The 12847-nt window shown below is 42.9% G+C and overlaps 1 protein-coding gene across 8 annotated transcripts in view; it reads left to right on the forward strand.

The window, feature by feature from the left end:
- KMT2C (lysine methyltransferase 2C) overlaps positions 1-12847 on the forward strand; it is a 302840-nt gene that overhangs the window by 239227 nt on the left and 50766 nt on the right. For all 8 annotated transcript variants that reach the window (XM_053260171.1, XM_053260176.1, XM_053260175.1 and 5 more), the window contains 4 exons: positions 3705-3919; positions 4114-4187; positions 5410-5592; positions 7130-8965. In XM_053260171.1, the coding sequence (XP_053116146.1) occupies positions 3705-3919; positions 4114-4187; positions 5410-5592; positions 7130-8965 (2308 nt within the window). The remainder of the gene's footprint in view (positions 1-3704; positions 3920-4113; positions 4188-5409; positions 5593-7129; positions 8966-12847) is intronic.

Raw genomic sequence — 12847 nt, forward strand, 5'->3', positions numbered from 1 at the left:
CAGAAATGGAGTTGAAGGTGCTGGCTGGGTCAGTGGTACTCCATCACCATGCCTGGCTCAGGTCCATGCCTCTTGAGCCTAACATGAAAGACAGAATTGAAAACCTGTCCTTCGATGGCGAAGGACTCTTCTCCAAAGATACGGATGGAACCACAGAGAAGCTGAAAAATTCCCATTCTATAGCCAAGACCGTTGCTCAATATCAGCCATTGTCTTTCCAAAACAGGTACTGCTTTGGGCACAAACAATGATACCAGCCTCGGTCTTCTCATGATAGAGGGGGCTTCAGGCAAGGGTCTAGGCAATTCTCTAGACGACCTTTCCACAAGCATCATAAATCTCAACAAAAGTCTAGACTGTTGGAGATGGAGTTCCAGTGCATCGACCTTTTGCACCAACTATCCTAATGACCACTAGCGGCATTTGGAGTAGAGGTAGTTAGTAAGAGTCTCCTTAACTGTCCCTGCTTTCCTCTGCTCTGTGACCCCTGCTTTGACTCCTCAGGTACTTCCTGTAGTGTCAGTCCTCTTCCTTTCCTCCTAGAGAGAAGGTGGAAACATCTCTTTCTCCCTACCTATCCGTTATGTAGCTGATCGATAGGATAGGTCTTTCCTATCCCAAAAGTATTTCACTAATAAACCTATTTAGTTTAGACTCTACAGTTATCTCCATGCGTGTTACTTAAATAGCTGCAACAACTAAACTCTGAACTCTGTAACTGGAGTGGTAGCTTCCTTGGTGCTTTGCTTAAAGCAGTCCTTTTAACCATGAGGTCCTGGAAGTATCTTCCCCTGTTCCCTGGTTTCCATCTGCCTTGCTCCCTTCCTGGTGGCAAGTGACGTCAGACCCCTGGGTGTTATGCATAGTGGCTATGCTATCGAATTTAATACACCCGCATAGGCTGGAACTCCTATGCATCTCCTATCCTTGAAGAAGATGTTTATTTGCTTCTGCAGAAGGGTGCCATCAGACCAGTTCTGCCTTCTTCCATGTTTTCCAGCTCCAGATACTTCCAAGTTCCTAAACATGATGGTGGCATTCACCCCATCTTGGACCTGAGGGGATTGAACAAATTTGTTTGAATTATCAAGTTCTGTATGATCTACCTACAGTCTATCTTCCCGCTACTATGGGAGGAGGAAGAGTTTGTATCCTTGACTTAAAGGACGCTTATTTCTTCATCTCCGTATGACCTTGTCGTCATCAATTCCTGTGCTAAAGCTTACCAATACAAGCTCCCCTTTGGTCTCTGTACCGCCCCCAGAGTTTTCACCAAATGCATGACTGCAGTCATTGCCTACCTGCGTCTGCAGGGTGTGTCTGTGTTTCCATATTTGGATTACTGGCTTATCACCACTAAGGAGATATCTATCCTGTTGCACAACCTGCAGCTTACTCACTCTCTCCTAGCAGATCTGGGATTCATTGTCAACCTAAAGAAATCTGTCCTGACACACACACCCCAGCGCACTATCCAATACATCGGTGCTGTATTGGATGCCACTGAGAAGCATGCATACTTACCTGTCAAACGCATCCAGGCCATCTCGTCCCTAGTGTCCGCCTTTCAGTCTCCAGGCAAAAGGCTTGCTCCATCCAGCAACTGCTAGGCCTGATGGCCTCATGCATGAATACGGAGACTCCAGATGTGGCTGCTGTCCGTCTTCCAACAAAACCTGGATAGGCAGAACAAGTGGTTAGTTGTCCCAGATGTTGTCCTACAAGATCTGCTTTGGTGGTCCTGCCTGATCCTCTTTCTCAAGGTGTTCCCTTTCAAGACTTGACCCCCGTGGCCTCAATCACTACTGATATCTCTGTGCAGTGTTGGGGTGCACACTGTGGTTCTCTGCAGACAAGAGGCCTGTGGAACGCCCACCAGCAAGAGCTGCATATTAATTTTCTTGAGCTCTTGGCAGTTTTCCTAGCTCTTAAGGCTTTCCAACCCATTCTCCAAGATCAGATGGTTCAGGTTCACATTTATAATACTATGGCTATCACCTACCTGAACCACCAAGGTGGCACGGTATCAAGATCCTTGAATAACCTTGTGTTGCAGTTGTGGGACTGGTGCCTAAAGTACGATATGCACCCTGTGGCCATACATATTAAGGGGGAAGATAACATTTTAGCTGATTTACTTGAGTTGGGATATCTCCTTCTCTACCGTTCATGAATGGGAGTTAATGACGCTGTTCTATTTAACATATTTGACTTTATGGCCGGCATTGGCCTGAACTCATTAGGAGATGCCTTCCAGTTACTATGGAAGGACAGACTGTACTATCTCTTCCACCCCTCCCATTAATGTCCAAGATGTTGGGAAAGATACTTCAAGAATACTCGCAATGCATTCTGGTCTGTCCCTGGTGGTCCAGGCAACCCTGGTTCCTGATTCTTCTCCGGCTCTGCAAGGGTTCTTACCTCCATCTTCCGCTATGGAAAGATCTTCTCACAAGGGATGGGGGCCTGGTCCTGCACCATGCTCTTCTGACTTTCTCGCTGACAGTGTGGAGGCTGAACGTTTAGATGGAATCCTGTTGAATGAAAGAAAGGCCTCTATCAGATGGGGCTATATGTGCAAATGGAAGCATTTCCTGACCAATGCTTCTTCAAAAGGATTTGAACCACTCCATGTGTCTATCTGCCAAATGTTCCTCTATCTCGCCTCCCTCAAGGGCTTGGGGCTCTCCAATACTTGGCTTAAGGTACACTTCACTGCTATCTCAGCTTGCCATCAGGCTTGGATGACAAACCAGTTTTTGTATGAGTTGTCCAAACATTTTTTGAAAGGGGTCAACCACCTATACCCCCGATGTGGGCACTGGTTGAGCCTTGGACCTCTCACTTGTTTTATCCACATTCACCGAGGCCCCGTTTGAGCCATTGTTGTCATCTTCTATGAAGCTGCTATCCCTAAAGACTGCCTTTCATGTCACCATCACATCCACAAGGCGTGTCAGTGAACTCACCACTCTGAGAGTGGACTCTCCCTGTCCTAAGTTTTATCCGGACAAGGTGGTCCTTCGTCTGGACCCTGCTTTTTGCCCTAAAATTGTTTCTGACTTTCACATCAATCAGGACATTGGTTTCCCTCCATTTTTCCTTGACCCGTCTACGCCTCTTGAATACTCAGTGCACGCCCTGGATGTGCATAGGTGCTTCCTGTATTTCCTGGTCCGTACAAGATTCAGGCGATCAAACAAACTGTTCGTCTCTTTTTCTGGGTCTTGTAAAGGCTTTGCCATCTTGAGACAGAGACTCTCACATTGGCTGGTACAACTTATCTTCTTTTGTTAAAAAAAGCAAGGAGTTCAGCCATCCTCCAAGGTTTGGGCACATTCAACTAGGTCCATGGCTACCTCAGCTGCCCACATGTTGGGCATCAGCATGGTCTTCGGACCTGCCGTTTGTCAGGCACTATGCTGTAGACTTGCACTTTTCTTCTGAGGCCAACTTTGGTTGGTCGGGCAATCTTAAAGAAAATACTGTAATCGCTATCACCCACCTCCTTACGAGAGCTAGTTACTCACCCAGTTGTAAGAGACATATCCCTATGCCTTAAAGGCCAGAGAGTGCCTAAATGGAGCTATGGATTCTTCCGTGCGCTTTCTGCCCAGGCGCAGAAGACCCATTTGTGAGTGACAATGGTTCCCCACAGAGATAAGTTACAGGTAAGCAACCTGTTTTTCTTTATATTTTGTTAGGGACAAAAGCACTGCATTCAATGCAGTGATGAATGATCCCACCAGTTCTTGGGTCCCATCTGCTACGCCATTGGAAGGTGAAGGTGATACCATGTCGAATGCACAGAGAAGCACTCTGAAGTGGGAGAAGGAAGAAGCACTTGGTGAAATGGCAACTGTAGCACCTGTTTTGTACACAAATATTAATTTTCCAAATCTAAAAGAAGAGTTCCCAGGTATGTTGTAAAATGTACTGTTGAGCATATCTTTACAGATCTGTTCGGCACCATCTTTACTTCATAGAATTCAGTTTTTGTTAAACCTGAAAGTAGTAGTATTTCATAAATAGCAAACACTGCAATACTTTAATGAGATACATGATCATTGCAAAATAACAAACTGTATTCTTCCCCCACCCCCACTCTGTCAGACTGGGCTACGAGAGTGAAGCAGATTGCTAAACTGTGGAGAAAAGCAAGTTCACAGGAAAGAGCTCCGTATGTGGTAATGAACCCTTGCAACTTTTTTTAAAATACAAAAGATGTTTTATCTCTGGCTCTACTAGATAGTTAAAATGGTTTTATGATTTAAAACTACTAAGAAGCACATTGCATCAATAAAGTACATTTTTAAAAATACATGGATTTTGGTTAGTTCCTGGACCTGGATTCATTTCTTGTTTTGCTTGCTACGTTACTTTTTAGGCCATTCAAGTTTGGTAGAAACTGTATAACTTCTGTTTTTCTGTGGCTGCTTTTTTGTTTCTCTAAAAACTTAATCTGGAATTTGCATAGCAAACATTTAAAAACTAGCCAGGATTATTTGATTCTCTGGAGGAGCAGATCATGAACATCAGCCAGAAATGAACCTGTAGTTATTTTTAAATAAATGATTAAGGCTGGAATCCTAAACACACTTACTAGGAAATAAGCCTCATTGAACATAGTGGCACTTACTTCTGTTAATATGCGCAGGATTGCACTGCATGTGCACCATTTATTTCTTACTGTGCTCAACTAAAGTGATGGCAATATTTCTTTGGTTTTTATGTGCTCTATTTGATGCTTATCCTACTCAGCTTGATTTGGAATATTCTCTAAATTGTCTTCAGATATTGTCTGAGCTGATGGATTTGTATGCTCTTTGTACCAAACATGACAGGAAAAGGAGTCCAAGCATGCACTTATTTATTTATTTATTCATTCATTCATTCTTTCTTTCTTTCTTTTTCTTTAATTCAATTTATATACCGCCCTTCCTAAAGTGACTCAGGGCAGTTTACATTAAAATCCAAAACACTTAATTAACATTAAAAAAATCCAAACCAGATTAAAATTAAAACTAGATATTAAAAGTCAGGCTAAAAAGATGGGTCTTTAAGGCTCCCCTGAAGGCCTCCAAGGGGGATAATCCTCTTGTTTCTATTGTATTGTGGAATGAATGGTGGATGCATTCATTTTGTTGTTCATAATGTATTTATGTGTGTATACATTGTAATGTTTGTGTATCTTCATGATATAATATCCAGCCTACAATATATCTCTATGGAGATTAGTATTTCCCAGGTACTGGGGATGACTTAGTTTCCTATTTCATATGTACAGTTAAATGAAACCTCATAAATTTGATTGTGGATTTTGTGGTGATGAAAATCAAATGCATTTATAAATTTGTGAAACAAAACTAAGAAAAAGTATTTGTGTGTGCTTTCAAATTTTTTTGTCAGCAAAAAGCCAGAGATAATAGAGCTGCTCTACGCATCAACAAAGTACAGATGTCTAATGATTCAATGAAAAGGCAACAACAACAGGATAACATTGATCCTGGCTCTCGTATTGACTCTGAACTCTTTAAGGATCCATTAAAACAGAGGGAATCAGAGCATGAGCAGGAATGGAAATTTAGACAGGTGTGTTGTGTTTAGTTTTTGTCTACTCTTTTTGTCTAATACAGCCACAGAAAGAACTGCCCTTGATTAAAATCGGTTGCCAGGAAAGGAAATAGGATTTCATCATATGTGCTATCATGTCTACATAATGCATTCACTCACATGAAATTGAGAATTCTCAATAGATTTTTTTAAAAAAAATAGAGTTTAAATTAATCTGGAAAAGAATTACAATTCACAGCGTTGAATCCAGTACCACAAATGCTTGACTGACTCCACACCAGTGTGGTGTAGTGCTGGACTAGGACCAGGAGACTTGCTGGGTGACTCTGGGCCACTCACTTCTCTCTCAGCCTAACCTACTTCACAGGGTTGTTGTGAGGATAAACCTAAGTATGTAGTACACCGCTCTGGGCTCTTTGGAGGAAGAGCAGGATATAAATGTAAAAAATAAATAATAAATAATAATTATAAATAATAATTATAAATCATGTGACTAGAAAGAGATACTTCAGCTGTAAGCATCTGTAGTGGCTATGGGAACTCATAGCCACTGCAGGAATACAGAGGGTTCTATACACATGGTGCTCATTTAAGAGGCTAATGTGTGAATCATCACAGTGTTTTTTGTATTAGTGATTTAAAATTTTATCAAGATATTCAAATGCAGATTTAAAAAATTGTGTGGCTACAAATTAGCTAGCATAAGTAGAGTCATAAATGGAGCTGAACACTCAGAATGGGAGCTCAAAATTTATTTATTTATTTAAAATATAAAGGTTGAGAGCTTCTAGTACAGATAATTCTTCAGACTTGGATGGAATTTTCAGTGTAGCTATCAGGCGTTCAGTATTTCTATTAGGGCTGTACATCACATTGAACTGATAATTGGGTCTGAGGCAAGAAAGCCCTCTCAGAGCATTTTTCTCAGGAAACTATTCCAGAGGAAAAAATCCTCCAATCCTATTCCATACAATACTAAATCATATTGGTATTGTATCGAATAGAATCAGAGGGTGGGAATCCTATAGTTATAGCATATGGTCATTTTTTTTGCACAAGGAAAAGGATGCAGCATCACAAGGCGTCCTTTTCTACAGTGCACAGCAGGTAAGAAAAGGTGGCGTTTTGAAATGCTGCCACTGCCGGAAGGCAGCCAGTTTCCTCAAACAAGCCAGATCTTTGTTAAAGGTAAGCCTACTGCACCCTGATCCAGAGCACCAAGCTGGTAAATTATCAGCTCAGTGTGATCCTAATCATGCTCTCTGATGTGAGCATGGTCAGAATTGGGATCGGGCTGATAATTCAGCTTGTACATAGCCCGAATGACTAATACTTCCATATCGTATTTGGAGACTGCCTTGCTTCTTCACATCTAAGTATATCTTCTGGCCTTCACATAAATGTACTTTGGCCACCAGCCATCTAGGAAAATGCCTGAATAATTTAGATTGTATAAATTACTTACCGTTGTATCCTACATGTATCAAATTTTAAAATGAGCTTTAATTTTTTCATGGTGATAGTACAACTTTTTGTTCTTCTTTCCCTAAAATAGCAAATGCGCCAGAAAAGTAAGCAGCAAGCTAAAATTGAAGCAACTCAGAAACTTGAGCAAGTAAAAAATGAGCAGCAGCAGCAGCAGCAATTGCAACAGCAACTTGGGTCCCAACAGCTTTTGAACCAGTCAGGTTCAGACACACCTAGCAGTGGGGTGCAGAGTCCCTTAACCCCTCAAACTGGTAATGGAAGTATGTCTCCTGCACAACAGACATTCCACAAAGATTTGTTCACAAAGCAGTTGTCTAGTACTCCTACTGCTACTCTTTCTGATGTATTCTTAAAACCACAAGCCCCACCTCCACCTGCAACACCAAGCAGAATGCCTGTTCAGGATACACATGCTCAGGCACCATCACAACAAATTTTTTCTCCTAGCTCCACTACTAGACCACCTTCTCCAGTTGACCCGTATGCGAAAATGGTGGGGACTCCCAGGCCAGCTCCAGTTAACCCAAATCAGAACTTTATAAGAAGAAATTCTGTAACATCAGTAGATATCTGTCCACCCCCATCACCTATATCCAGGCCAGCTCAGGTATCTGAAGCAACAGGAAGCCGGCCATCATCAGCCAGAGATTCATGTTCTTTGTCTCCAGTCAGCAATGACCCTTATGCAAAACCTCCAGATACACCGAGACCTATCATGGCAGCAGAACCATTCTCCAAACCTTTGGGGGTTTCAAGATCACCTCTAATTGCAGAACCACCAGGGAAAGCATCTTTAACTGTGGTAAATGATCCATTTACTAAACCATCTCTGAGAACAGACACATTTCAAAGAGCCCGGGTATCTCCTGCTGACTCATATACACGACCACCATTGCCATCCACTTCTGTTGTTGAGGGAGGTACCGGTCCATTTAAAACTCCCATGCGCCCACAGTCCCTGCAAGAACCATATGCATCAGTGCCACCAACTCAAAGATGCATGGCTGTGGATCCCTATGAACGGCCTGTTTTGACACCAAGGCCTGTGGATAGTTTTTCACACAATCAGTCTAATGATCCATACAGTCAGGCTCCTCTGATGCCCCATCCAGCAATAAAAGAAACATTTGCCCATCCACAAAGAGTAGGGCGAACCCAGAGTGATTCTTTTTCTCAATCTGGAACTGTTTCAAGGGCAACAGCTCAGGATCCTTATGCCCAGTCTCCGGGTACTCCCCGGCCAGTCACTGACCCTTATGCCCAGCCTCCAGGTACTCCCCGGCCTGCTACTGTTGACCCATATATGCATCAGCCTCCCACACCAAGACCTGCACAGACAACTGACTTATTTGCTCAGGTTCCAACTAATCAAAGGCATTCTGATCCATATGCCCAGCCTCCGGGTACACCAAGACCAGTTAGCAATGATCCATATTCTCAACCACCAGCAACTCCAAGGCCTGGCATTTCAGAAACGTACAGTAGACCAACTCTAATGCCAAATCGAGAGCCTTATCTGCAACAGTCACAGAACAGGTCTTTACCTGGAACTTTTATAAGGCCATCAGATCCATGTTCTCAGTCTCCAAGACCATCAGGACCTGTTGTGACAGATTCTTTTAGCCATGCTCCAACAGTCTCACCTTCTGACCCTTATGATCAGCCTCCAATGACTCCAAGACCTCAGCCAGAAACATTTGGAACTACTCAGCCTCCCCATGATTCTACTGATCAACAAAGATCTGGATCTGAGGGGAACTTTGGTGCATCGGCAAACTCTTCCATGAGTTTGAAGGGACAACAGTTTCCTCCAAATTCTCAAGTTCCTGTCCCAGCACCAACTGCAGCAGCAACAAATACACAGAACACAATGTCTCAGGCAGACACAGAGAAACTAAGACAGGTGAGTTTGGTTTTGCTGAGTACTGTGCCGGTGAAACCTAGGAGGTAGCACAAATGAAGGAATCTGTCAGTGGTTTTTTAAAGAAACATTATAGTTGTACTATCTCAATTTTTATACTGTACATAAGATCTATATATATATAATTCTCCTGGGTGTGCCTTTCAAATGCACGTCCTGGCAGCCCAGCTGATTGGCTGGGCTGCGGGGGTGCCTGATTGGCTAAGGCGCACCCAGGAGAATTGGCGGCTGCGAAGGCAAGGCGGCAGGCCTGGCGCGGCGGTGGTGGGCCGCGGCGGCAGGAGAATTGGCTTGCCGGGCAGCTGCGGCGGCAGTAGTGGGCTATGGTCGGGCAGCCGCGGAGGCGGCAGGTCCGGTGTGGTGGTGGGTCCGGCGCGGCCGTGGAGGTGGCGGCAGGCCCGGATGCGAGGTAGCGGCGGACCCGGCCATGATGGCGGCCGCATTCGGCCCGGCCGGAGACTGAGGCAGGAGGAGAGAGAGGTAGCCAGCCCCAAAGAGCACACAGATGCTCTGTGCGGGGTCGGCTTGTATAGATTTATTGTACACTACAACAGTAGTTCAGTTTCACTATTCTGTCCTTGGGGGAAGATGGCTGCCATCTCATTGCCCGTTTCTTTCTGCCGCAGGGAAGAGAGATGGCAGCTAGGAGCTGCTCCTGAATCTGTGGTCCAGAATAGGTGAAGCTTTGCCTCCTGCAATTGTCATACTTTTTTGTATATACAGCACTTTTAGAGGTCTTGGTCTGAAAGGCAGTATACAGATAAATAATACATGGAAGTAGGCTGAGGGGATCATATGCGTTGTCACATAGGAACGTAAGAAGTTGCCTTATACTGAGTCAGACCATTGGTCTATCTAGCTCAGTATTGTATACACAGACTGGCAGTGGTTTTCTAAGGTTACAGGCAGAGTCTCTCTTAGCCCTATCTTGGAGGTGACAGGGAGGGAACTTCGAACCTTCTGCATGCAAGCATGCAAATGCTCTTCCCAGAGTGGTCCCATCCCCTAAGGTGAATACTTTACAGTGCTTAGACATGTAGTCTTCCATTTAAAAATGCAAACCAGGGTGGATCCTGCGTAGCAAAGGGGACAATTCATGCTTGTGGCCACAAGACCATCTCTCCTCTCCAGAAAGGAATCCTGGCATATGTGAAGAGCATCTCAGACAGTACTTCTCAATTTGAGTAGATAAGCACAACATTATTGTTTATTTATTTTTTTATTTTCACAGTCAGACAGGTGTTATTGACTGGTTTGTTTTATCCAGACATCGAGTCCTTCCCAAGGACCTGGGATGCCAGAATTTTATTTATTATAGATATCGTCGCAGAATGTAGGCTGTTCCCAGTAAAGTTGCTTTTTGTAATTGGTTGATGGTGATTTCTGTTGTAGTTGTAGTTGTTGTTATTTCTTGTTTACACAGTCAGACAGGTGTTGTTATTGACTGGTTTGTTTTATCCAGACATCGAGTCCTTCCCAAGGACCTGGGATGGCTGAATTTTATTGTCAATTGTTATAGATATCATCACAGAATATAGGCTGTTCCCAGTAAAGCTGCTTTTTGTAATTGGCTGATGGTGATTTCTGTGGCCCCTATGGTGCTGAGGTGCTCTTCAAGGTCTTTTGGGACTGCACCCAGGGCGCCAATTACCACTGGGATTATTTGGGTCTTTTTCTGCCACAGCCTTTCAATTTCAATTTGTAGATCTTTGTATTTGGTGATTTTTTCTATTTCTTTTTCTTCTATTCTGCTATCCCCTGGTATTGCTATGTCGATTATTTTGACTTGTTTTTCTTTCTTCTCGACTACAGTGATATCTGGTGTATTGTGTGGCAGATGTTTGTCTGTTTGTAGTCGGAAGTCCCATAATATTTTTACATCTTCATTTTCTTCACTTTTTTCAATTTGATGGTCCCACCAATTTTTGGCTACAGGTAGCTTGTATTTTTTGCAGATGTTCCAGTGTATCATCCCTGCTACCTTGTCATGCCTTTGTTTGTAGACAGTCTGTGCGATCTTTTTACAACAGCTGATTAGGTGGTCCACGGTTTCATCTGCTTCTTTACAAAGGCGGCACTTGCTGTTTGTTGTGGATTTTTCGACTTTTGCTCTTATTGCATTTGTTCTTAGTGCCTGTTCTTGTGCAGCCAGTATTAAACCCTCTGTTTCTTTCTTCAAGTTGCCATTCTTAAGCCATTGCCAGGTCTTGGTGATGTCTGATTTTCCACTTATATTGTGCAAATATTGACCATGCAGTGGCTTATTTTTCCATTTTTCTGCTCGGTTCTTGACTTGTTCTTTCTTGTAGGCCTGCTTTGTTTCATTGGTGTTGAATAGTTTCGCATTATTGACCATTTGAAGTGCATCTTCTTCACTATCCTTGATATATTCTTCAAGGCCTCTTTTCTCCTCCTCTACTGTTTGATGGACTTGCAGCATTCCTCTTCCACCTGAGCTGTGAGGGAGGTATAGCCTGTCGACATCACTGCGGGGTTGCAGAGCATGATTGATTGTCATGATTTTCCTGATCTTATGATCTAGCATCTCTAGCTCTGCCTGGGTCCAGTCTATTATTCCTGCAGTGTATCTGATAATAGGTATAGCCCAGCTGTTTATGGCTTGTATGGTGTTCCCGCCATTGAGTTTGGACTTGAGGATTTTTCTAACTCTCCTGATGTATTCACTTCCAATTTTTCTTTTAACTTCAGTGTGTGCGATGTTATCAGCCTGGATAATGCCCAAGTATTTGTAAGGTTCTTTCTCTTCCAGGTTCTTGATCTTGCTTCCATTGGGCAGTTCTATTCCTTCTGTTTTTCTTATTTTCCCTCTGTTCATTATTAATGCAGCACACTTGTCTAGTCCAAACTCCATTGCTATATCGCTACTGAATATACGGACAGTGTTTAGCAGTGATTCGATTTCTGACTGGGACTTTCCATACAACTTCAGATCGTCCATGTACAGCAGATGGTTGATTTGACTTGATGTTTTAGATGTTTGGTATCCGAGGCCTGTTTTGTTTAGTATTTGTGAAAGTGGGGTCATGGCGATTACAAACAACAGAGGGGATAGTGAGTCCCCTTGGAAAATGCCTCTTCTAATGCTAACCTGTCCAAGTGTCTCGCCATTGATTGTTAACTGTGTACTCCACATGCTCATTGCTTTTTTTTATCAATATCGGAATGTTTTTGCTGACACCAGTTGTTTCTAAACATTTTAGTATCCATGTGTGAGGCAATGAATCGAAGGCTTTCTTGTAGTCAATCCATGCAACACTTAGATTGGTTTTTCTTCTCTTGCAATTTTCTAAAATCATTTTGTCAATCAGCAGCTGGTCTTTTGTTCCTCTGGTTTTCGGGCAATTTCCTTTCTGTTCAACTGGAAGCTGTTTGTTAGTTAATAAGTGTTGCATGACTTCATCTGCTATTATTCCAGTTAATAATTTGAACATGGTTGGCAGACAGGTTATCTGTCTATAATTACTTGGAACTGCACCTTTTGCTGGGTCTTTCATGATGAGATGAGTTTTCCCAATTGTTAGCCATTGTTCAATATCACCTGCTTGCAAAATGTGATTGAACTGTTTTGATAGTTGTTTATGAAGGCTTGTTAGGTGTTTAAGCCAAAAGCCATGCAGTTCATCGTCGCCCGGCGCAGTCCAATTTTTAATTTTCTTTGCTCTTTCACTTATTAATTCTGGTGTTATTATTAGATCTTGCATTTGTTGGTATTATTATTATTATTATTATTATTATTATTACATTTATATCCCGCTCTTCCTCCAAGGAGCCCAGAGCGCTGTGCTACATATTTTAGTTTCTCTTTCACAACAACCCTGTGAAGTAGGTTAGGCAGAGAGAGAA

The sequence above is a fragment of the Hemicordylus capensis genome, chromosome 6 (assembly GCF_027244095.1).
Source record: "Hemicordylus capensis ecotype Gifberg chromosome 6, rHemCap1.1.pri, whole genome shotgun sequence".
Taxonomy (NCBI): domain Eukaryota; kingdom Metazoa; phylum Chordata; class Lepidosauria; order Squamata; family Cordylidae; genus Hemicordylus; species Hemicordylus capensis.